Genomic DNA, 24,468 nt, shown 5'->3' with positions numbered 1-24,468 from the left:
TATACCCTTGTATAGATACTTTGAAATTATGTAAATATAGCTATTTTTAGAAAATAATTCACGAAATGTATCTTATATATAAAAGAAAGAAACGCTAGGGCAACCCTAATGGCATTTCTCAAATTATTTATTTTTAATATTTTTCTTGTACTAATTTTCTAACTGTATTTTTCAACAATTATCAAAATCGACACTGAAAATTTGTTAAATCTTAACTTATTTATTTGGATTATAAATTTTACTACGTAAAAAAACTAATGTTATATAAAATATGAATCGTACTAATTTGTTAAATTTACTATGTTAGTTATTTATTTTATCATGTATTACATTGATTTTTTTCTTTCACTTTTAAAATACGATCCCGTGCATCGCACGGGGAAAAAATGCTAGTTTATAAATAAGCAAAAAAACTAATTAATCGCCAAAAAATTATTATATATTTTCAAAAGTTTTTTCAAACACCACGTTAATCATGTGGCTCACAACACATCCATCTTTTGGGATTTATGAGTTACGTGGGTTCAATTATTAAGTAAATTAATATAATCCCACTCCACCAACCTAATTCATTGTATGATTTTTAACAAATGCGTCACGGAAATGCAATAATATTTTTTCTTTTTCTTTTATATATATATATATATATATTTTTATTTTTGCTAATTGGTTTAAATATGTCAAGAAAAAAAAAAAAAAAAAAAACAATTTCCCTTTTCCACGGTATGGATAAATTAAAGTTAAACAAAAAGTTGTTTGATGGGCTTACAAGTTACAAGAATGCTATTTTGCAATGGTTTTGAGTGATGATATATTAGGTTTATGGCAAAAGATGACCACTTATTAAAGTTGGTTTGACCAGATTTGGAAGCTAAGCCAATGAAAACAGGGAACTAATTGAATTGACCACTAGTTGTAGCCAAAACAATTAGACATAAGATAGTGAACACTCAATTGAGTGTCGTGCTATTTCTACCTTCAAATTCTCTTGTTACACCATTTTATTTTGAATTCTTAAAATCATTATATAAATACCCTTAATTATTTCTAAATAACGTAACAGTGGTGGTTAAATCATCAAATTTCGACTGCCGAAAAGAAAGTAATTACTCCGAGAAGCACCATTGTCAGTCGGAAACATATGGGGGCGGAGATTCGGATTTAAGAGTGGAAGAGGTGGGTTGACTAGGGATTAAAATTAGTTCTATAAGGGCAACTTAGATACTTCAAATGGCCAAGGGGTATGTCAAATTATATAAATAAATAATAAGATGGTGAGGGATATCGAAAGGTGCAATCTGCTTGATAGTTACTTCTATATATTTCTGTAACGAGAAAATATTATTTTTTTAAGGATGATAATTTAAAAAAAATTATTGTAATGATTAGACACAAATTCTGATTATCATATAGAGTGAGAACCTTAATATTATCACTAACAATTTTTTAATTTTTTAATTTTGATTCTTTATATTTTGATTTTGGACTAATTTCGACCCTTCATAAATTAGCAAGGGTAAAAGCGTCCATTCTTGAGTCCCATTTCTTTTCCTTTCTTGTTGATAAGTTCTGTAGGCCCAAATGATGTTAAATGCAGACTGATGGGCCTTTGCAGGATCCACCTCAATTAGGCCTTCATCGATCAGCTAATTAAGTAATTAATAAGATTAATTATTATCTAAATTTTTAATTATTATCTCAACTCTAGTTTTCTTTGTAAAAGTTAATGTTGTCGCCAAGAAAACATGTTAAGCCAGCCGCCTAATCATTTTGTTTTTGTCATGAGAGATTATAAAGCAGAGGTGACACATCAGCAATTGAAAACATTTAAGTACCATAAACGTTGTAGTTAACTATCGAAATAATCGAAATTGAAATATATATAATCGGAAATTGAAATATATATCGGATCGGCAAAATACATTGAACCAAAGCTATTGCCTAGGTAAATAGTCGTCTTCTTACGAGTGCTTGGCTAGTTTAGTGGTTTTTACATATATATATCTACATAGCTACAGTTAAACCTACGGAAAACGAAAGAGATATATATCATATAATCGCCGGAGAGACACATATACATCGTCATATTAAGGTAATCACGATTTTGTTAAGGTAGTCAGAAACGGGACCGATCAATGATGTCATTCATTTCCTGACTTTCTTCAGTCTCTTGGCCGCTTTCACAAACCCCGTTATCACTTGCAACTCATCCATTTGCTACCAAAAAAAAAAAAAAAAAAAAACCCCAATTTAATTCAATAAAGGGATGCGGAAAAATTCGAAGAAATACGAAAAAAAAAAAGTAAATTTAAAGATTACTTGTGACATGAAATGCCTTTGAACAACATCAATGATTTGCTCTTTGGTAGGGTTATGAATCGCGTCCACCTAAACGACAATGATTAAGCATATTTAAATAAATATAAAATTAAAAACATTTTTCTTTCGTCGTATAATAATAAAATCAACCAACACTCACGAGATTGAAGTGCCGCAAATATCTCCATAAAGCACCCATCTCAAGTTTGCTGAGGTCAACTTTCTGCGCGTGAGGTGGTTCTTTAAGTAAGTTTACAAGGTAATTAAAGATTAAAACTTTCTGCATTTTAGTTCCTATGAATAAAGACATGAATATTTTTCTCACCGGAGATCCCCTTGTAGTAGAAACAGAATCTTTAGACAGCGAGTCAGGCGAGAGAGACCGAGTTAGCGTCTTGTGAAACGACCCAAATGACCTTTGTGTACGATGCCTTGATCTATACGACTTTTGAGTATCATCCGATGCTGAAAAAAGACATGAACACACTAAATAAATTAGATTAAAATGGTGGGCCAAAAGAAAAAAAGGAAAAAATAAGGGCAAATTACAGCCAACCCCCTAAGGTAAGGCCAAATTACAAAAACCCCTCTCATGTTTCGATAATTACAACCACCACTCAACTATGTATTTGTCTTACACGTCCACCCTTACGGTGTCAAATTTACCTACTAAGCAAGGGGGCTTTTCGTAAGAAAATACACAATTGAGAGGGGTGGTTGTAATTACCCAAACAAGATTGGGTTTTTTCGTAATTTGCCCAATAAAGGAATGGATACCAAAAGCTTGTCTAAAGGGTTGGAAAATGAATACAGAGAATCCTATGTAACAACCTCCACAAACTTCACCATATTGATAAAATTGAGAAAACTAGAATCTATGTTAAAAGTAAAGACCGAAAATTATCTTTAAGAAAAAAATGAAAACCGATAAACGGAAATAGAACCATTGTGCTATAGTTTGTTAAATATCTTGTTTGGCTATGGCAAATTAAGAAGCAGCAATTATGAATAAATACAAAAAGATAAAACTCGAACTAACCCATATCCGATACATTCCACTGCGTGTGTTCGAATTCAAGGTCGTCGTCTTCTTCGTTTCCTGTAGGAGCTTCGATCACACTTAAAGCATTCCGTTGTAGCTTTACCTCAATCCCATTCGTAAGAACCTGTAATTTTTACTTTTTTAGTCAATATTAATAAACCGTAATTCGAGAGGAAATTGCGTTAAAAGACTCATATTCATCTGATTACGCCGGTAAAAACGTAGCAATTACAGTCGTTTTTCGCCAAATAAAATTCCGTTTACCGTACAACAGAAGAGAAAACACCAAATTTATGTTAAATTGAAATCAGTTATACATGCATGAATTATTTATTTATTATTTATAATTTATAAAACAACAAATATGAATTTCCGGGAGAAAGGGATAAAATATACATATACCCTTCTCAGTCTCACCGACAATGAATCAAATATTACAAAAAAATAACAATTAATAAAATAATGCAGAGAAAAATAATAATGAAAAATTGTGAAATTGGTGTACCAGCCAGTGCCAACCGCCAAGGCCGACGGCTTTTTTGACGACGCCGTGAAGGCCGACGAGGACCGACTTAGTGCGGTTGTTTCCGGTGACCACCACCTTGGTGTGGCGGGGAAGCACGGAGAGCTCCTCTTCGCTGCTGTCGCCGCAGCTCTGCAACTGAGACGAGTGCGTGGAGAATCCGCCATTGCTCTCCGTTGTAGCTACTTCCAGCATTTTCGAGAATTTTGTTTGCTCAAAACCCTATCGATTTTAACTGAATCATGGAGATTTGGGGTGTGAAATTGGGTTCGATTGAGAGATCGCGGGTTCAGGAATCCAGAAATCGAACGTTTTGGATGAATGGTGATGAAAATTGGGGCGAAATTTTGAATTTTTTTTTTTTTTTTTTCTATTTCAGAGACACAAAACACAGCAGCTGTGTGTGTGTGTGTTTGTGTGAGAGAGAGAGAGAGAGAGAGGGAGAGAGAAGATGACAGTGACTCTGTGTGTGTGTTTTGTGTGTTTTCTCTTACTCTGTTTTTTTTTTGCAACTTTAATTATTGAGGGAGAAAGGTGTGGATCCCAAAGAGAAGAAACTGACAAATGACAGACTGCCACGTGGAGGAGAGGGCTCGTCAATCATGGAGTATATTTGGCTTGCGTTGCGGCATGATGCAAATACCACTAGCGGGTGGGTTTACAGGGGGGTTGACGGTTTGACTTGGTTCCGTGCTTCGTTAAATGACGTAAATACCCCTTGGTCTTTTTTTTTTTTTTAATTCATCATGTATTCATTCCCTCGTATCACCAATTGTGCAAGACACGAAATAATGTCAATTAAACTATATTTATATGATGAGAGGCAAAATATTATATTCAAATTATTTTAAAGGGTTAATATGCTAAGAGTCCCTTAAATGAAACCTAATTTGAACTAAATGACAACCTTAAATTTAATCTTTTAATTAAATCCCTATTTTGAAATAATATATGACCCACATCCCTAATTTTTATTTTATCCCTAGTTTGCCCTTATACCCTAAATATAATATCCCACGTTTATTCAACTAATCATTTTTTTTTTAGTTTTCTCTCTCGCATCTCGCCGCTCCCTCTCCCTCTCGCTCTCGCCTCTTCCTCTCAGATTTTTTTTTTGTTTACGCCTCTCGCCTCTCGCCTCTTCTTCTCCCTCTCTCTCTCGCCTCTTTATCTTCCGGCAAGGCGTTGTGGTGGTCGAGGCGACGGCGAGGGGTTGTGGTGGTCGAGGCGGTGTTGGGGGTTTGTGGTGGTCGAGGCGGTGTTGGAGGGCTGCGGTGGTCGGCGGTGTTGGGGGGCTGCGATGGTCGGCGGTGTTGGGGGCTGCGGTGGTCGGCGGTGTTGGGGGCTTCGGTGGTCGGCGATGTTGGGGGGCTGTGGTCGTCGGCGGTGTTGGGGGTTGTGGTGGTCGGCAGTGTTGAAGGCTGCGGTGGTCGGCGATGTTGGGGGGCTGTGGTGGTCGGTGGTGTTGGGGGCTGCGGTGGTCGGCGGTGGGGAGGGCTGTGGTGGCCGGTGGTGTTGGGGGCTGCGGTGGCCGGCGGTGTTGGTGGCTGCGGTGGTCGGCGGTGTTGGGGGGCTGTGGTGGTCGGCGGTGTTGGTTTTTAGGGTTTGACGGCTGCTGTGTTTACGAAGGGTTGGCGAGATTGGGTGTTGTTGGCTGCTAGGGTTTGGTAGTATACCGTAGTAGACTATAGTACACTGTAGTATACTATAGTTTACATGGTATACTACAATAGTCTACATGGTATACTACAATATTGACAACAAATAAATTAAAAAAAAAAAATTAAAATATATGTAGCTTGAATTAACAAAAACGAAAATTAAATTTTTTTTCGTAATTTTCAATATCATGTAAGATTTATTTTTTAATAATGTTGTAAAAATTATAGTACACCATAGTATACCATAGTGCACCATAGTATTTTTAAAATTTGCTGAATTATTTAACAATTTTGTTTCTCGTAATTTCCAATAAAACATAAAAAATAAGGAAAAAAAACTGTTTATAATAATGTAGAAAATGTTAGAGTGAAAATTGAAAAAATAAAAATGAGTGAAAGGGCATTTTCGGAATAAATTTTATAAAGGATGTGAAGCAAATGTTTAGTTGAGCTTGTCATTTAGTTCTAATTAGGTTTATCACTAGGGACCTATATCTTAAGACCCCTATTTTAAATAAGGGGTTAAAGTTGGAACGGAATTTCTAATTTTCTGTTGGTTCTAATTCGAAAAGATAGATTTTGGAACAATTTTTTCATTCTGATTTGCAAAATTCTGATTTTCGATATTTTACAATTTCTTTTATAGAATTGAAATTATATAAAAAATATTTTAAATTTACGATTTTCTATTCAATTTAATTCAAAACATTCCGATTTTTTCCCAAAATATACACCAGTAATATATATTATATTTTATTTATCTATTTTAGTATAAAATAAATTAAATATTCAATTTTATTTTTACCTTATGGCTATGTCGTTGTCAAAAGTCTTTTCTTTGCTACTTCTCACGTAAAAAAAATAATAAAAATAAAAATAAATAAAAGGTTTCTTTCTTGTGGCTTAATCATGTTGTGGGTTTAAAATTTTGTGGCATTAAAAATAGGTGTCTAGTGCAATTGGAAGATTGTAGTTATTTTTAAAATATTATAATTTCTCATTTTAATAGTTTTAGTTCTACAATTTAATCAAAGTGCGTGTTCTTATTTTTTTTAATGTACGAAAGTTTCTAATTTTAGAAAAAATGTTAAAACTTTCGTGATTTCTGAAATTCCAAAATTTCCATAAGTCATGAAATTGGATTGAATTCCTAGAATTCGAAAATATTGTGATTGAAATTTAAATTAGTTTTGTACTTTCAATAATATTTAAAAAAAAAATCCGAAAAAAGTTAATTTCGATGCATTCCATCAGTCTTTTCAAGTGCAAGAATTTAATGACACTATCAAATGAATTTTGAGATACATGAATAAATAAATAAATGTCATGAATTTAATGAATTAGAGGAACATAAAAGAAAATCAAAGGGTGTTTTAGTAAAATAAACAAACACGCTTATTTTAAGGTAAAGAGGGCTACTTACAAAAATCGTATCGGAAAGTCACCTGCCGTCGGTGTTGTCCTATCCGACATTGATTTACGCGCCGTGGGCCCCACAAAACTATACGTACAAATTCAGTGTATGCATATATATTAATATTTTATGTATTTACTTTTTCTGCCCCTCAACTTTTTTATTCCCATGCCTATGCTCTGTATATCATCGAAAAAAACAAAAAAAAAACCAAAACAAATATTAATCGTGAAGATTTTCCCTCCATAGGGGGGAAAAGGGAAAAACAATTTCCCGCCACAAAAGGAGCATCGTGAGCCGTTGATCTACGGTGTCCTGATCTTGAGCCGTTGGATTGTTTCGGTGGTCTTTATCTGGCGCGTTGAACTTGGATATGGGGAAAGTGAGGATAGAAAGAAGACATGCATGTTCGCGTCACATGGGCAATGATCACAATGTTGACAATTATTATTATTATTATTTTTTTTTTTTAAATTACTATTTTTTGTTAAAATTTCCACAAAACCCATTAATTCAAAATAATATTTGCCTACTTTAAAATATATATATATATATATATATATATATATATATATATATATATATATATATATATATATATATATATATATATATATACATACGAATATATATATATTTTCGTATTTGTTCTTAAAATACTAATGATCAAATTACATATGAAGCGCATAGGTAGAGAAATATATCTTTTGTAGATTGTGATACATACTATCAGGGCCGTGAATAGGGGTGTAAATGAGCTGAATCGGCTCATGAATTCGATGATCTTGCTCGACAAAAAGTTGAATTCGAACTCGATCACATCTTTAGCTGTTTATACACTCACTCCCTAATATCTATAAATCCTCGAAGGAGAATCAAAATGAGTGAATAGAGAGAAATGAAAGAGCTTGAATATGGAAAAAAGAAAAGTCATGATTAAAACCTTAAAATCAACGGATACGATCAAATTCTAGATCCTTACACACTCGTCCTGTAAATTGAATTCGAACCAAGCCCAAACAAACTGATCTTAGAAGACAGCGGGCAATATTGAAAAATAGGCTTCGGCCCATCAATTCATTCGGGCCAAAACTTCCACAATGTACCTTACATAAATTTCGGTGCATCCTAGGATTAATATACCGCATGCTTATCAAATCGTTTTGTCAAAATTGCGAATCGTAAATCGTAACGAATCGTAAATCGTAAGATTTATTAAATTTCATTAAAATATTAATATATTAAATGATGTATACTTATTTATGAGACATTGTATAATATTAACAACAAAATATATATATATATATATATATATATATATATATATATATATATATATATATGTATATATATATATATATATATATATATATATATATATATATACATATTTGCATAGAAATCTAACCAAACTACAAAGTTATATGATTAATATGCTAATATTTAAAATTTCCTAGTAAATGGACTTTACAAAAATTTAACACAATAAAAATAAAAAGTTTAATATTAAAAGAATTTCATTTAATTTGTAGTATTCAGCAATGCAAATTTTTTATTGTTATTAGGTTCAACTAATATACATTCAAGATCTCATGCAAACTCTTATAAGCAATTAGTTGATGGCAATCGATATGTCCGATTAAATCAAATATAACATTGAAAAGAAAAAAAGAGTAAAACTCTCTTGAATATATCTCCTACTTTAAAATATTATTAGAGTTGTAAAGAACAATAAAAATATAAATATAAAAAAAATATAAATATAAAAAAAGTATAAATATTAAAAAAAAGGACAATAAAAATATTATCGATTTAAAAAAAATACAATTGGATATGAACAATATTAAAGAAGAAAAAATAAAAAAATAATAAAAAAAATAATATATATATAAAAGTACAATAAAAATATTATCGATTTAAAAAAAAATACAATTGGAGATGAACAATATTAAAAGAAGAAAAAATAGTCATTATAGGAGGTAAAAGTGTTGGTATTACGAGGAATTATCATAAATTATTGTATTTGTACTTCAAATTTAATATTTTAACACAATTTTTAATTTTTTTTTCTGAAAATATACATATTTTCTGAAAATCGTACAAATCGTAAAAATCGTAAATTGAATCGTAAATCGTAGAAATCGAAGGTAAATCGTACGATTTTTTAAGATTTCCGATTTATTCAACGATTTGAATCGAAAAGGATTCAAATCGAATCGAATCGTACGATTCAAATCGTAAATCGTACGATTTTGATAACAATGAATATACCCACAAAAGCACAAGAAATTGATATTGATAATGTTCTTAAAGATGCCCAAAGCCCACAAAATCCAATTATGTTATTTTTGTGAAAACCCTTTTCTTTAAGTACTTATGTTTGGATTCTGTTAGATGTAAAACTAATCCTTGTAGTGGCTTCCTAATTTTGAAAACGTAATACTACGGGTTATTACGGCCACCCCTTGAGGTAAAGTTAAATTACGAAAAAAAAACCCATTATGTTTGGGTAATTACAACCACATCGCTCAACTATCAAACTTCTTACATGTTCACTCTTAAAGTATTAAATTTAGTGGAATCTTTTAGATTATGTGGAATATTCTCCATTTTGTACCCGTTTACCCCATTCGAGCTCCACATTTTGAAATAAGATAATAATAAGATGTGTCTCTTGACTTGTAAATAGTTGTGCATTAGAAACTACATTGTTTAACAAAACGATGTTAAACGAGTGCAAACTAAAGAATATTCCACGAAATCTAGAAGATTCTGTTGAATTTAACACCATAAGGGTGGACATGTATGAAGATTCATAGTTGATAGGTGGTTGTAATTACCCAAATATGAAGGATTTTTTTCGTAATCTGACCTTACTTTAGCGGGTGTCGCCATAATTTACAAAAAAATATATATATATATATATATATATATATATATATATATATATATATATATATATATATATATATATATATATATATATATATATATATATATATATATATATAAAACACTCATGTTATCTTTGTGTGCTTATAAACACCACAGTCAATGCATTTATGTCAAGTATCCAACAACTGCATCCGAGTGTAAATAATGCATAAAAAAAAAAAAAATACTCCCACAAGAATTTGCTACAACAACATCACATTCCAAACAAAAATGCATCTAATTTAATTTAATTCTGCCTATGAGCAATGTAATCAGCCAAAGCAACAAGTGGGGCCCGCTTATCCCGATCGAAATCCGACAACTGCTCCTTCGCCTCCTCGTTCAACTTCTCGGCGAACTCCATAGCCTTCTCGATTCCCAACAGCTTCGGATAAGTAGTCTTATCCACCGCCAAATCTTTTCCGGCCGTTTTGCCCAATTCCTCCGACGACTTTGTCACGTCCAAAATATCGTCCACCACTTGAAAGAGGAGCCCGATTTTTCGGGCGAACGTCCTCAATTTCTCCACTTGGTCGGGGCTCCCGCCCCCTAATATGGCCCCCAATACTACGGAGGCTTCCAATAGTGCGGCGGTCTTGTGTATGTGTATGAACTCGAGTGTATCTAATCCAACGTTTGTGTTGTTGCCGGTGCAGCTCAAGTCCACCACCTGCCCCGCCACTAGCCCCTCTGCGCCGATGGCTTTCGCCAGCTCGCCTACTGCCGCTAGGACCCGGCTTGGCGCCACCCCCTTGGTGGCGGTGGCCATGAACTCGAATGCAAATGCTAGTAGAGAATCACCTGTGCCCGGCAAGAACAGAATCAAGAGGGTGAGTAATCAAGATTTCATTTATATTCTTGATTTCAGAATAAAATAATCCACTTTTCGACTTTTCGTTTAATGTTTCGACGCATGTATGCTAATTAATAAATAGGTATAATTTTAGAAAAAAAAGATAATAGGACTAAATTACCCTTCCAACTAATTGCTCGTCAATACTTACTAGGTGTGGACATCAGAAAGAAATATCCGGTTTCCGACGATTCCATTCTGATTTTTTTCGATTTTAAGAACAATATTTTTCATTCTGAATTTCAAAAATTTCGATTCAACCGATTTTTTTGGAACCGAATTGAAATATATATGAGATTTCAATTTTCAATCAAATTTTAATTTCCGAAATTCCATTTTTTTTCGAAAAATTACTATTATAATATCAATATTATAATGCATTTTATATTTTAGGCGACTACATAATTGGAATTTTCCGAATTCCGCTGATTCCTATCAAAAAGAATTCCGATTTCCTACTTTTCCAATTTTCTTTAGTACATAATTGGAATTAGTTTTTCACTTCCGAAAAAATTGCAATTTTTCCGAAAGTGCTAATTCCGATTCATCCGATTTCCATTCCAACTAATAACTCACTCCATTTGTGAATTTGATGTTTTGACAGAATTTACTAATTTCAAATTAATTCAATATTGATATTCTAAAACAACATACACTTAAAAGCTCTATAAATAAATAGAATCGCGACTAGCAAAATTCTATTAATTTAGCGAAATATTAAATTATCGAACTAATAATTTAGTAGGTTTTGACCGAGTTGGGACCAAAAGAAATTATTACTTTCTGCGATAATTAATTTATCGAGTATCAATTTATCGAGGTTATACGGCATTAATATTATTATAATATATGATTTAAAGTTGTACCTGCCAGCACAGCCACATCCTCGCCGTAAACAACGTGGTTGGTGGGCTTCCCACGGCGGAGGTCGTCGTCGTCCATACAGGGCAGGTCGTCGTGGATGAGTGACATAGTGTGTATCATCTCCACCGCGCAGGCGGCGGGGACGACGGCGGACAGGTGGCCGCCGACCACCTCGCAGGCGGCGATGCAGAGCATCGGCCGGACCCTCTTCCCTCCGGCCAGCAGCGAGTACCGCATCGCCTCGTGGATCATCGGCGGGCTCCTCACCGGAACGGCGTCGTCGAGTGCCTTGTTGACAAAATTAGCCTTCTCGGCAACATAAGCATTGAAATTGAACGGCGGAGGTTTGGCGGCGGCGGCGGCGTCGATCTTGGGTTCCTCCTCGGCGATAATGGCGGAAACGCCGAGAGAAGAAATGGGCTTTTTCGATCTGGGAAAACCGGGCTTAATACCGGGCCGGCAGATGAAGCCGATGAAGGATTTACATGGGATTGGTTGCTTGAAAGTGGAGTATGTTGTCTGAACCCATGAATCCACAAGATTCATAGATCTCATCTTTCTTGATTTCTTCACCTATGAAAAAAGTTGCAGTCTTTATTTATTTTTTTAATAATGGGGTAGTTTTAAATTGATTAAAGGGTTGAAATACTTACACATAATATATATGTTTAAAAAAAATAATAATAAATAAAGAAAAGGTAGAAGAAGAAGAAGAAGAAGAAGAAGAAGACAACGTGGGAAGAAGATGGAAGGAAGAGTGAAGAGATAAGGTGTAAGAAAACTTGACAAGTAACCAATCAACACAAGGTGGATGATCCATCTTCTTTCTTTTTCCAATTTTTTTTTTTTTTAATTTTCCATTAAAATATAAAATGATGCAAAATCCATCCAGATGTTTAAGTACAATTTGTAGTAATTTCAAGATTTAGGAGTGGAAATTTATCAAAATGGAAATGACGTGTTTGTCATTAAGATATTATTAGGATTGGGAAATCGACTCATCCGATAAATCAATTTTGCTCGTACTTGAAAAATATTGCCGACCCAATCTTTTATGGGTCGGTCGGTTACAAACCTAAAAATTGATTCATCCGACAGACCAACTTTATTCATACTTGCTCCCACAATTTTTATAGGTCGGTCGATTACCAACCTAAAAACTGTCTCATCCGACAAATCAATTTTCTCCATACTTGAAAACCGTTGCCGATACAATCAAAAATATTAAGAGTAATGGATTGGTTGTTGGTTAAAAACCAACCAAGTCCCATGTCTAAAGGATATAACTTTGTATAATTTTATATTGGACAATTAGTAAAAAGTCCCTTAAATATAATTTTCCTTTCGAAGTAAATACTAAATTCTAGCTTTCTTCATTTGTTTGATTTTTTTTATTCTTTTATTTATTCAGGTTATAGACTTTATTTAATTCTAGTTTACTCAACCTAAATGTTGACATTATAAAATATAAACTAATATATATTTTGTCCATAGTTCAATCCAAATCTCAAACAACACAAGACATAAAGTTGTAACTCCGTTTGTAGACTTTCAAATGCAACTTAAAATTATTAAAATTGGATTTCAGACGAGAGAGTCACGAGCAAAATAACAAACGCAGTTACTTAAATAGAATTTTAGAAGCTTATTAAACCGGGTTTTCCACGTTACTGAACCGACACATTCGGTCCACGTTTCAATCCAAATCAACACAAATTCAAAACATAAAAAACGTAGCTGCGTTAATTTGATTTTGAATGCATTTCGAATCAATGTCATTGGATTTTGGACGAGAGAGTTATGGTCAAAACATTTCACGTTACTAAACCGAACTAATTCAATCAAACACACAAAACATAATCGTTTTAGCTCCATTCGTTAGCTTTCAAACGCAATTTAGAACAATGCAAATTGGAGTTTCGATCAAAAAAAATATATGTGAGAAAACGCACATTGTTGGATGAGCAAATAATACAGTAATACGATGCAGTAGACTTTCGAACAGAGGATAACGAGCAAATACTCATACTTTAATGATTATCTCTATAATCGAGTTATGTAGAAAATATTCAGACACAGATTATTATCATCCCCAACAAGAAACGAAAAAAAAAAAAAAAAAAAAAGAACGTAAAAATCTGCACTTTAGGATAATCATCGATTCACAAATATTCCCCCCACAAACGTATGTTTTATTTAGATCCACAAACAGGAGAAGGTCTAATATTGAAATAAGTAGCAAAAGAAAGGAACACGATGGCTAAAACTACGTACACCTTAAACCAAACAGACGACCAGAAGGTGAGAAAAGTGAATACGACAGTTAAACTAATCACAACCGCAAAATTAGCCAAACATTTCAGAGTCGAGAGTTCTTCCTCCGTACCTTCGTCAGGAAAACGGCCTTTCGCAATGAATTCATTGAGCAATTGATCCTTTATATGAAATGCATCGACCAACCAAGTGGCGGCATCGGCTTCAGACGCCGGGATTTCGCCGATCGGGATCCGTCGAAAGTGCATGTGTACTTCAGAAGGGTCGACTCCAAATACATTGTCCGTGAAGGAAGGTGATCGGTTCTTGTACGCAATTGTCACATCATAAACTGCCGATAATTTAAAAAAAACACATTAGATCATATGATTATCATGAAGTTATTAAATTTAGTTAAAGAAGGAATTCGGAAGAACCTGCATCGAAAGAGCCACGTAGGATCTCCAAACAAGCATGGAAGCCTCTGGTTTTCGGAAGTAGCACATTTGTTAGTATTGGCAATCCGTTTTCCTCGGCATATTTTTGACTTTTCGTGCACTTCTCTTCGCTGTACGATAAATTAGTATAGATTGTGTTATTATCGAGTTGCAAGGTAAAGATAAAAAGGTTATGCTTGGGACAAAAAGGCAAAGATCCCATCTTTCACGAATAATATTTCGTTTAGGTTATGTTTGGCTCGTGGGTTTTGAAATGAGAAAAATAAAAATGCAAAATCTTTCACGAATAATCATTTTACTTGGCATTTTCTTTGATCCAAACAGAGCCTTAATATCGAGGAAGATAAAAAACAAAGGGAATGACGAAATCTTACTCATAATCAGTTCCTTCGGGGAAAATCGCAAGCCAAAGTGGGTCCCGCGGATTGGCAAAGGTCGAGAGCATTTGCTGCATTACCGGTTCATCAACTTCCCATTTTCTTTCCACGGGTATAAACTCCAAGAAGTGAAACCCCCATCCGAAAACGGGCAGTTTCATCAAACTACTCTTGAGAACATATTTTATATACCCTAAACACCCTTTGCGCAGTGCTAGATTCCATAGGTACATCCAATCAACCTCGGTTCTATGGTTGGCGATAATTAAAACACGCTCTTCCACCGGAACTCTCTCCCCAGAAAAGATGAACTTAGTCTTGTTTATTTTTTCGAATAAGAACGGCCACATACCTAGCCAAAGACCGAACAGAAACGCGACAGATTTCCGACTGTAGTGTATGCTAAAAAGACGTAGGAATATAGCCGCTACGGGTAAAAAGTACACCAAGAACATAAATGCGGTCGAGACATAAATTACTAAACATAGCACACCCCTAAATATTCTGAAAGGAGTCAGCGGGAAATGCTTTAATCCCTCGGTAGACTTTAATTGTTTAATCTCCATTTTCATCGATTTTTTTATTGTTTCGAGCAAAGAAATGGTCAATGCCGATTAGGAACTACCGAACTATTCATCACACTGCTCTTATCTCCAACCAAAACCGCGAAAAACGGCACGAAAATGAAATGATTGTCTACTCTTCGAAGGTGTTAAGTGCTGCTAACAATAGAAGATGACCCTCTTCGAACAACAGAGTCTTACCTGCAAGAAAGACGACCACAAATTTCGGTATCAACTTAACTTGTAAATATTTCGATGAGTTTATCATGGTCGTGTAACAAGTAAAAGTGATTTGATTCTGATCAATAATAAATAACACCCGAAGCTCGTACAAAACTATGTTTTGAAAAAAAAGTATTAATTGTGGCAATGTGCAGCATCGAAGTGAACATTGAAACCTACTATCGATGAAGTATTAATGGATAGTTGATTATTTAAGGATGACGAAGCTTGTAATGAAAATGTACCAACCATTCTTTTGAGAGTCAACTACCAGTCCCTGATTTGACAATGTAAACATTTTTACCTTCAAATTCATAATTTCAGTGTTTAATTTGTTCAAACTCGACATCAACACTACTAATTAATTACAACTTTCGGAAAATTTATAATTTTTTCAGAAGTGAAAAACCAAACAAATTTGTTCTAAAAAATCGCAAATTTAAATATCGGGGAATTAGGAATTGAAAAACTTGTTCCGAAATAATCGGGGATCGTAGGAATTAGGAATTGAAAAACTTGTTACAAAAAATCGGAAATCGAAATTTTAGAATTAGGATTGAAAAACTTGTTCCAAAAAATCGGGAATCGAAATTTCGGAATTAGGAATTGAAAAACTTGTTCCAAATCGAAAATTTCGGATCCAATGCAAATTAGTAGTGCTATTGTACATGCGCAATTTTCTGAAAAACTCGAAATTTTCAGAAATTTATATTGAATCAAAAATTGGAATCTAATATGCCAATTCTATTCCAAAAACAATCGAAATTTTCAGAATTCGGAAATTCCATTCCGATTTCCACTCACACTCCTAATTCTTCAAGCAACACCAAATTGAAATTTGAAATTTCTGTGAACGATTTTTCAAAGTGATCCTATCATTAAATAATAAATTAAAAAAAAAAAAAAAAAAAGTCAATTGAACCAATCGAAATCACACATCCAGAAATAGGCAATAAATCTGATAGTGGCATTAATTGTAAATTTATTGCAATGCGGTGAACCTCACCCCCACATTTCATCAAAACAATGCGAATCGAAATTAACTAAACCATCACCAATTCAACTCCAACAAAAATACATAGAATTAACAAATTAATAAAATTCTCTGATAAATAAAGATAAAGCAAAATCATAATTAAAAAAAATCCAAATAAAAAAAAATCGCAGAAAAAAACAGAGAAAAATTCTCCCCAATTACTTACCCGCAACACGCAACGTTGAATTGGAAATGCTGAAGAAGACGACGACTAAATGACAAATTATACTTTTTCCCCCACTCTGAATGGTTATATATATATTATATATATATATATATATATACATACATATATATATATATATATATATGTATGTATATATGTGCGAACGTTGTAAGCATGTATTGGGGGAATATAACAGGAAATTATCGCTGTATATGACTGTAGTGTCTGCGAAATTTGTATGGGCAGTAATCGGGTGTGGTGTACCACAGTGCCACGTAGGTATGTGGGGAGTAAATCTAGTGGTTGATTTTTCAAAAAGTCAATGATTTAGGGCATACGTTTGACCATTCGCCGGCAGTAGTTTCTGGACTATGGCTAGTAGCGTAATAAATAAAATTCTCATTGACATTTTCAAAGGAATTATTAAATAGAACAATCATATTTTGTGAATTATTGTGTCTCTTTTTAGGGTAAATTACGTCCACTTCCGAGGAATTACGAAAAAAACCATTCTTTATTTGGGTAATTGATACCATCCCTCTTAACTATGCATTTCCTATTTCTATATAGTTAAATTTAACACTGTAAGGATGGACGTGTAAAAACATACATAGCTGAGGAGTTGTTGTAATTACCCAAATATTAGAGATTTTTTCGTAATTTGATATTATCTCGTGAGGGTGGCCGTAATTTGCCTTTTTATATAGAAAGGGTTTTAATTTTAGGGAAAAAAATCCGATTTAAAAAATCTTATATCAATAAAGTCCCAAGAAGTAATTTTATATCCATATTAGAGTCTCAAAGTAAAAGTGGTCATACTAAATTATCCAAAAAGCGAAAAAATGGTCTATAAGATGTTAAATATGTGCATCGGATGATTTCGTACCATATATCTATACAAATAATCATCCATTTAGCGTACATACACATATACATGTGTGTGTTATTATGTGTAGATCAATGGTGCAAAATCATCATATGTATTTCACGTGATGTAACATTTACAAAACCGTAAATATTATAGAAATGGACTTATGGACATGAATTAGATGTGGTTAATTTGTACGAAGAAAATAGAGGTTATTATTAAGAGATCAATGAAAATATAAAATCAATGTATTATGGTATTTCATTATTTCACCGACCTCATTATAGTATGATTCTCACGAATCTTTTCGATTTCAGGGAATATTCCCCAAAAAAATATCAATTCTACACTTCGTGGATTGCTAATACGAACCATTATAACATACATAGGCAAACTTTTTTACATTTGTGCATGGATACCTTCAATACGTTTTACGTATGTAAGGGTAGAATTGACATTTATTGGAAAATATTCTCTGGAAATAAAAAAAATTCATAAAAAAATCATATTGTAAGGGGTTGATGTAAGACGGAAACAAACGTCGAGGGGATGTTGATAATTAAGATTAGGTAGGGGTGTTTTTTGTAATTTAGTCTAAGTTACAGGGTTTTTTCGTAATTTACCTAAAATAGGAGTAATGAACAAAGTTTGTCTCTCTAGAATCACAACCGATTGGAAGAATTATTCAGCAGCTTATAGCTTATTTCCGAAGTTGCATCAGCAGCTTTTGCAAGTTCAACACCAGAATCAGCAGCGAAATCTCTCTCACAAAATAAGCACTTTTTGACGTAAAAGTTCAACACGAACAAGAGGACGAAGCCGTTGAGCACAGTGTTGAAACCCCACGCGCCCATCCCATTGCACCCTCCTTTCCAGAAATGGAGCACGATAACCCCCAAATGCCACCCTAAATTCGCCACCACCAAAACAATCCGGCAGAGCATCACGAACGACGGGGAGTAGCTCTCCGGCAGGATTCCGATCTCCGTGCAGAATCTGTAGCCGTGCACCGCCGCGAACACCAGCGCCGTCGACAGGATCGCCAGGACCTGAAACGATTGGGAGAATTCGAGCCAGAGGAAGGCGATGCAGATGAGGATCGAGTGGTTGATCAGATGAAATTGGGGGAATTTTCTAGGGTTTCTGAGGATCGCGAAGAAGGTTCTGGAGATGTGGAGGAATCGGGAGAGGTAGAATATGTAGGACCAGAAGAAGACCCTGCCGGAGGGGCGGGTGCCGAGGGGGAAGCAGAGGAGCCACTGGAACGGGGTTTTCGACCGCCGCCAGAACCACCGGGTGTCGCGGATTTCGGCGGCGGAGGAGGCGAGCATTCCGGCGAAGATGGCGGCGGACACGAGGGCGGTTGCGAGGCTGTGGAGGGCTGGGATCGGGCCGAGGGGGACGGGATTTTTGCGGCGGAGGAGGCGGAGGAAGATGTGGAGGGCGGCAGCGGCGGCGATGTAGGCGGAGATTGATGTGATTAGGAACGACCACGTTGACCCCCATGACTCAGTCGGGCTCCACCGGAAGTTGACAACCGATGGGTGCTCCGATAACAAGAAATTTAAGTCTTGGATTAATTTAAAAAGTGTCATTTTTTTATTCTCTAAATATTGAGGAGGACTTAATTTAAAGGACAAATTAGAATTTGGGGGATTAAAAACAAATCAAATAAATAAATGGAATTGTATGTCATCAATGTAGAAAATATAAATGGAAGTTTCCAAAAGAATTTTCATTTTCCTTTTTTCTTTTTTTTATAATAAAAAAACCCGCAAATATTTATATAGCTGCATCGGATAAACCTACACTCTCGTTTAGTAGTTTGCAAATTATACGAGATATAAATCAGACTAGACTAACCATGTGTGACAAATTCGACCTACTGACTATTGACAAACGAGATTCGAATTTGGATCAATTGACACAGACTCACATGCTCAATACGGTAGATAATCTACTTGAATTTCAAGCTCATGTGTTTTGACCTTTAGAATTTGGAAGCTTCTCTTATTAGGAAGATAGACCTATAATTAAGTGTTTGATATTGATGTAAACCCATGATAAAAAGTGTTACTAATTCTTAATAAGCATTTGAATAATATACCAAACCATATATTTACGTTATCTTAATGATACCTTTTGAATCCATTAAATTGAAGTTAAACATTTGAATAATAATGTTAATAACTAGTCTAACGATTAGGGCTATTTTAAATAATCCCCTACAATTTTTTTTCTTCTATAAGCTACAAATTAGCTATGAACGATGATTTCGAAACATAAAAGCAATGTTTGGTTTGGTTTGGTTTCCATTTCCTTTATATTAATTTCTAAAACCGAATGTTGTGATTTTGTTTAGGCTGCGGCTATATGCAAGACTAATTCTACTTGTGCAAGACCAAATTAAAATTTTTAATATATAAATACTATAATACCCTTATTTATTAAAAAAATAAAAAATTCCAAATATGCAAGACCAAAAATTCAAAAACACAAAAAACCCTATCACAAGACCACAAAACCACAAGACCACAAAACCACAAGACCAAATCTCATCTTCTCCATCTTCCAAAACCCACAAGACCTTTCTCCTTCCTCCTCCATTTACCCACAAAACCTAAAAATTCAAAATCATCAAAACTCAACAAATCTTACAAAGATGACAAGTATGGAGTCAAAAGATATCAAAATAGAAGATTATACGATGGAAGAACCCAAGAATGTATGCATTTATGGGGTTTTTTAGCTAGAATATCGATTTTCCAAAAAAAATCCCGCGCAAACGAATTCGACATGTACAGGTCGAATTTTACAGGTAAAAATCGACATTTAGATGTCGATTTTGAGGTACAAAATTCGACATTTAGATGTCGATTTTTAGGTATAAAATTCGACATTTGAATTTGTGCTATAAATTCGACATGTCAATGTCGATTTTTACCTATGAAATTCGACGCTTAAGTGTCGATTTGTAGCATAGTTTTTCGACACCTTGGTGTCGATTTTTTGTTTTTTTCTCATTATTTGTATTTGGTCTTACATGAGAAAAAAAAGCCAATTTAATTTATGGGCATACTTGTCATTCCATCTTAATAAAATAGAATCTTTTGGAATCTTTCTTTAATTTGGTCTTGCACAAGTGGAATGAGTATTGCATATAGCCGCAACCTTTTGTTTATCTTTTCAAAAATATTTTTCATAACAATTTTAAAGTTTATCCTTTCAAATATAATTTGGCTGCTAAGTAAAAAGATTTGACCGTTGCATTAAAAAATATATTCACTAAAAAAGTAACTTTATTTTTCAATTTCCCTTCTAATGTATATTTTTTTAGCAGGTTTAAAAATGATTAGACTGCTACAAATTATTTTATTTCCTCTCAATTTATAAATAAACATTACTTTCGTTTTCAAATTATTTTGTCGAAACATATTCCAAAAAATAAAATGAAAGAAAATAACTCCCAAAACGATTCCAAAATTACTAGAATAATCAGGAGGAAGGACTATTCTCTATAAAATCAAAAAATTAAGGGCAAATTATTATCACCTTTGAGATATGGTTAAATTACGAAAACCCCTCTCCTTTTTGGAATCTTCTTACACGTCCACCATTGTGGTTTCAATTTTAGTGGAATCTTCTAGATTATATGGAATATTATCACTTTTGTACCTGTTTTATCTAATTGGAGCTCCACATTTTGAAGAAAGATGATCATAAGATGTGTTTTTTGGCTTGTATATATTAAATTATGGTGCATAAAAAACTGTATTTTTACACAATACGAATACAAAATAGAGCACATTCCACGAAATCTAAAAGATCATATTGAATTTGACACATAAAGGTGGAGTTGTAAAAAGATTCAATTCGTAGGTGTAAAGATGGAAACAAAAGGAAATTTTTTCGGAATCTGACCATACATCAGTGCTGGTTGTAATTTACCCAAAAAAATAATCGAAATATTTAAAAGTCGTGTTGCTCTTAGAGTGTAATACAAACTCGTCAAAACGCGTGTTCAATATTCTAACCCCCACTGTCAAATCCACCAAAAAAAGGTCAATATTATAATCCAATAAAAACTGTCCACGTGGAGAAATCCCATCATCCGTCACCGTAGAAAGTCTTCCTCGACAAATCCTCTTAAATTTGATTATCCAGAATTCTCCCCGTTCGCCTTCTTCTTCTCGTTTCCGTAGGAATCAGATTCTCAGAAGATCCCCTTTCCCCACCGTCGATCGGTGCGGCTCCCCGGAATACACAGGTCAGCTCTCTCACACTGTGTGTTTGTGTGTGTGTGTTTATGTGCTCAATTCATCTTATTTTACGAGTTTTTGATTTGGCCTAAGATCCGATCAGTTTCAATTATTGACGCCGTAATTTTTCTGATATTGACTGATGACTGTAAAAATTGGTCGCGATTTTGTAGGAATCGAGTTGAATTAGTCAGAATTAGGTTGCCAATTCCGACAATTTTTTGGGCGTTTGTGAATTTTTTTTAACCTAATTTTCAAACTTCTGACCGTAATTGCTGTGTTCGTTGAAATTGAGCCTGATAAAATCTGTATCTTTGTGTGGTACAAACAATTGATTTTCTTGTATAGATTTTAAATTTCGTTTCGGTAAATTGAATGTCGGTAAATCTCGTCTCGAACATCTTGGGGCTTTCATGATTTACACCTTTTGAGTTATTTAAAGTTTTAATTTTTGGGGATTTATGTGGATTTATCCAATGTTTACTGGTATTTTGCGTTTTATCTGCTTCGAATTTAGGAGCTTAAGTTACGAAACTTTTGACCGTAATTCATGTGTTCGTTGAATTGAGCCTGATAAAATCTGTATTTCCGTGTGGTAAAAGTAACTGCTGTTGTTATACGAGTTGATCGCTTTGATAAAATTTGATTCAAGTAAATCTCGGCTGTACGTCTCGGGGTTTTCATGATTTACATCTACTTTCATATCTTTCGAGCTGTTTAATAACATTTTAGATTGGCAATTTACACGGATGTATTAAAATTTTACAGGTATTTTGCGTTTTCTAAGGTTGTAAGATGGCAAGTGGGTTAGGGGAGTCAACAAACAGACAACCCCCAAGCCCTTCTTGCTCAAGCAGCAACAATAACAGCGACGCCGCAAATTTCGAGTGCAACATCTGCTTCGAATTGGCTCAAGATCCAATCGTTACACTCTGTGGTCACCTCTTTTGCTGGCCTTGCCTCTACAAATGGCTCCACATCCATTCCCATTCCCATTCCCAAGGTTGCCCCGTATGCAAAGCTCTCATCGAGGAGGAAAAGTTAGTACCTTTATACGGGCGGGGCAAGAATTCAACGGACCCCCGCTCCAAATCATTCCCCGGGTCGGATATTCCCCACCGACCCACGGGTCAGCGACCCGAAACAGCTCCTCCGCCTGATCCAAACGCCCATGCTTTCGCAGACCAAGGAGGGTATGGGTTCATGGGGGGTTTTGGCCCCTTTGGGGGGTTTGCACCTGCTGCTACTGCTAGATTTGGGAACTTCACATTGTCCACTGCGCTCGGTGGACTGTTCCCTTCGTTTTTCAATATCCAAGTGCATGGATTTCCGGATGCTAATATGTATGGACCGGGCCACGGTTTTCAGTTTGGTTTTCCGAACGCGTTTCATGGTGCACCTGCTGCTGGTTATGGAGTACCTCAGCATGTGAATCCGCAACAGCAGGCGGATTCTACGCTCAAGATGCTGATGTTTGTGATTGCTTTTAGTGTGCTTCTGACTCTGATTTGGAGTTAGCGGGGTAAATCTTTGCTCTAAAGCTGGATTTTCGGAACAATATTTAGTAATATATTTATATATATAGAGGGAAAGTCATTGTATAGTTCTGGTGCCGCTAGCTGCTTGCCAGTTTCCGTCGTTTGGATTTGTCGCTTTTATTTGGTGTAGATTTAAAATAAATTATTTTGCTATATATAATATGTACAATTATCATCATCTCAATTTGATGCTCTAACTTATCACCGTGTCACTTGCGTTTCTTCACTAACTCGTCTCCGATGTTCTCATGGAACGCCTTTGCATTTTTTCTTGGTATCTCTATTATGTCAAATTTTTACATACGAGGATAATCATCTTGGACTAACGAGGAATCAAGATATCAGGTAATGGGGGGCTGAGATACGACGGAAATGTTTTTCTTACAAACGAACAAGGTACATGTCATTTCTCTCTCTTTGATGGTTTTTATTCTTAGCTTTTGTATACAGTTATATATTTATAAGTCTAATGGTGGCATATCTATATAAGTTTTTGGTATTTTAACTGTTGATGAATTAAAATAAAATTGCAAACTAAATTCTCTTTTAAAGTTAGCATTTGCATCCTTAGTATATGTTGTCTTACGATATTTCATACCCTAGAATACATTTTTTTTCTTCGTTTGCCGATCTTTTCTGCTCGTTCAATTGAACACTTCGTACATAACTCGATCGAGGGCATCTCAACGCTAAATAAAACCTACCGAACACATTGCAATTCTTATCTTTTCTTTTTCGATAAATATCATATTGCATTTTAACTTTCATATAAACCATGAATTATCTGCATGAACATGTGGGAGGAGCTTAGAATTATTTGTCTTCTTGTTAAATTATTTTTGCAGGTGATATACACATAACACATGTTTTACTGACCATTTGTTGCCAGTCAATAATGTACTGAACAAAAAGCCTTGTCTTTAATTATTGATGTTGCTGATTAATTATATGATGGGATTTAGTTAGTGTACTTTTTTAATAATGTGAAATGCCACGTAGGCACTGAATAGTAATTCTGAAAAAATCTAATGGATAAATTGTGGAAGACAGGGTCCATGGATATGTACCTGGAAGATGCCTTTGTAATGTAATGGGGACAATTTTTAAGACCATGTGCT

At 34.5% G+C, this 24,468-nt stretch overlaps 5 protein-coding genes across 5 annotated transcripts; 1 reads left to right on the top strand and 4 right to left on the bottom strand.

Moving 5' to 3' along the window:
• Window positions 1–1,861: 1,861 nt before the first annotated feature.
• LOC105965665 (uncharacterized) lies at window positions 1,862–4,376 on the bottom strand. The gene is made up of 6 exons (XM_012990237.2): window positions 3,867–4,376; window positions 3,359–3,485; window positions 2,645–2,784; window positions 2,480–2,542; window positions 2,320–2,388; window positions 1,862–2,217 (listed from the first exon to the last, which is right to left on the bottom strand). The coding sequence occupies exons 1-6, from the start codon at window positions 4,077–4,079 to the stop codon at window positions 2,146–2,148; spliced, it is 684 nt and encodes a 227-aa protein (XP_012845691.1). The 5' UTR covers window positions 4,080–4,376; the 3' UTR covers window positions 1,862–2,145.
• Window positions 4,377–10,064: 5,688 nt separating this feature from the next.
• On the bottom strand, window positions 10,065–12,414 carry LOC105965657 (geranylgeranyl pyrophosphate synthase, chloroplastic). Its single transcript, XM_012990226.2, has 2 exons — window positions 11,613–12,414; window positions 10,065–10,694 (listed from the first exon to the last, which is right to left on the bottom strand). The coding sequence occupies exons 1-2, from the start codon at window positions 12,163–12,165 to the stop codon at window positions 10,141–10,143; spliced, it is 1,107 nt and encodes a 368-aa protein (XP_012845680.2). The 5' UTR covers window positions 12,166–12,414; the 3' UTR covers window positions 10,065–10,140.
• A 1,323-nt stretch (window positions 12,415–13,737) lies between these two features.
• On the bottom strand, window positions 13,738–16,903 carry LOC105965638 (putative 1-acyl-sn-glycerol-3-phosphate acyltransferase 4). The gene is made up of 4 exons (XM_012990207.2): window positions 16,686–16,903; window positions 14,696–15,462; window positions 14,301–14,431; window positions 13,738–14,215 (listed from the first exon to the last, which is right to left on the bottom strand). Exons 2-4 carry the CDS (start codon window positions 15,268–15,270, stop codon window positions 13,803–13,805), a joined length of 1,119 nt encoding a protein of 372 aa, XP_012845661.2. The 5' UTR covers window positions 15,271–15,462; window positions 16,686–16,903; the 3' UTR covers window positions 13,738–13,802.
• A 1,107-nt stretch (window positions 16,904–18,010) lies between these two features.
• Window positions 18,011–19,220, bottom strand: LOC105966287 (fatty acid elongase 3-like). The gene has a single exon (XM_088815607.1). It carries the CDS (start codon window positions 19,146–19,148, stop codon window positions 18,216–18,218), a length of 933 nt encoding a protein of 310 aa, XP_088671733.1. The 5' UTR covers window positions 19,149–19,220; the 3' UTR covers window positions 18,011–18,215.
• Window positions 19,221–21,559: 2,339 nt separating this feature from the next.
• On the top strand, window positions 21,560–23,534 carry LOC105965648 (RING/U-box superfamily protein). Its single transcript, XM_012990219.2, has 2 exons — window positions 21,560–21,820; window positions 22,581–23,534. Exon 2 carries the CDS (start codon window positions 22,608–22,610, stop codon window positions 23,328–23,330), a length of 723 nt encoding a protein of 240 aa, XP_012845673.1. The 5' UTR covers window positions 21,560–21,820; window positions 22,581–22,607; the 3' UTR covers window positions 23,331–23,534.
• The last annotated feature ends 934 nt before the right edge of the window (window positions 23,535–24,468 follow it).

This window comes from Erythranthe guttata, chromosome 3 (genome assembly GCF_056151865.1).
Source record: "Erythranthe guttata isolate IM_541 chromosome 3, IM_541, whole genome shotgun sequence".
NCBI lineage: Eukaryota > Viridiplantae > Streptophyta > Magnoliopsida > Lamiales > Phrymaceae > Erythranthe > Erythranthe guttata.
This window is presented reverse-complemented; position numbering and strand designations above follow the sequence as displayed.

Coding starts and splice junctions, on each gene's coding strand:
- LOC105965638 (XM_012990207.2), bottom strand. CDS start 15,270: ATGAAAATGGAGATTAAACAATTAAAGTCTACCGAGGGATTAAAGCAT. Junction 14,432..14,695: donor CCCGAAGGAACTGATTATGA/GTAAGATTTCGT, acceptor TTTATCGTACAG/CGAAGAGAAGTGCACGAAAA. Junction 14,216..14,300: donor ACGTGGCTCTTTCGATGCAG/GTTCTTCCGAAT, acceptor AATTATCGGCAG/TTTATGATGTGACAATTGCG.
- LOC105965665 (XM_012990237.2), bottom strand. CDS start 4,079: ATGCTGGAAGTAGCTACAACGGAGAGCAATGGCGGATTCTCCACGCAC. Junction 2,543..2,644: donor CTACTACAAGGGGATCTCCG/GTGAGAAAAATA, acceptor CCTCACGCGCAG/AAAGTTGACCTCAGCAAACT. Junction 2,218..2,319: donor AAAGGCATTTCATGTCACAA/GTAATCTTTAAA, acceptor TTTTTTTGGTAG/CAAATGGATGAGTTGCAAGT.
- LOC105965657 (XM_012990226.2), bottom strand. CDS start 12,165: ATGAGATCTATGAATCTTGTGGATTCATGGGTTCAGACAACATACTCC. Junction 10,695..11,612: donor GGATGTGGCTGTGCTGGCAG/GTACAACTTTAA, acceptor TGCCGGGCACAG/GTGATTCTCTACTAGCATTT.
- LOC105966287 (XM_088815607.1), bottom strand. CDS start 19,148: ATGACACTTTTTAAATTAATCCAAGACTTAAATTTCTTGTTATCGGAG.
- LOC105965648 (XM_012990219.2), top strand. CDS start 22,608: ATGGCAAGTGGGTTAGGGGAGTCAACAAACAGACAACCCCCAAGCCCT.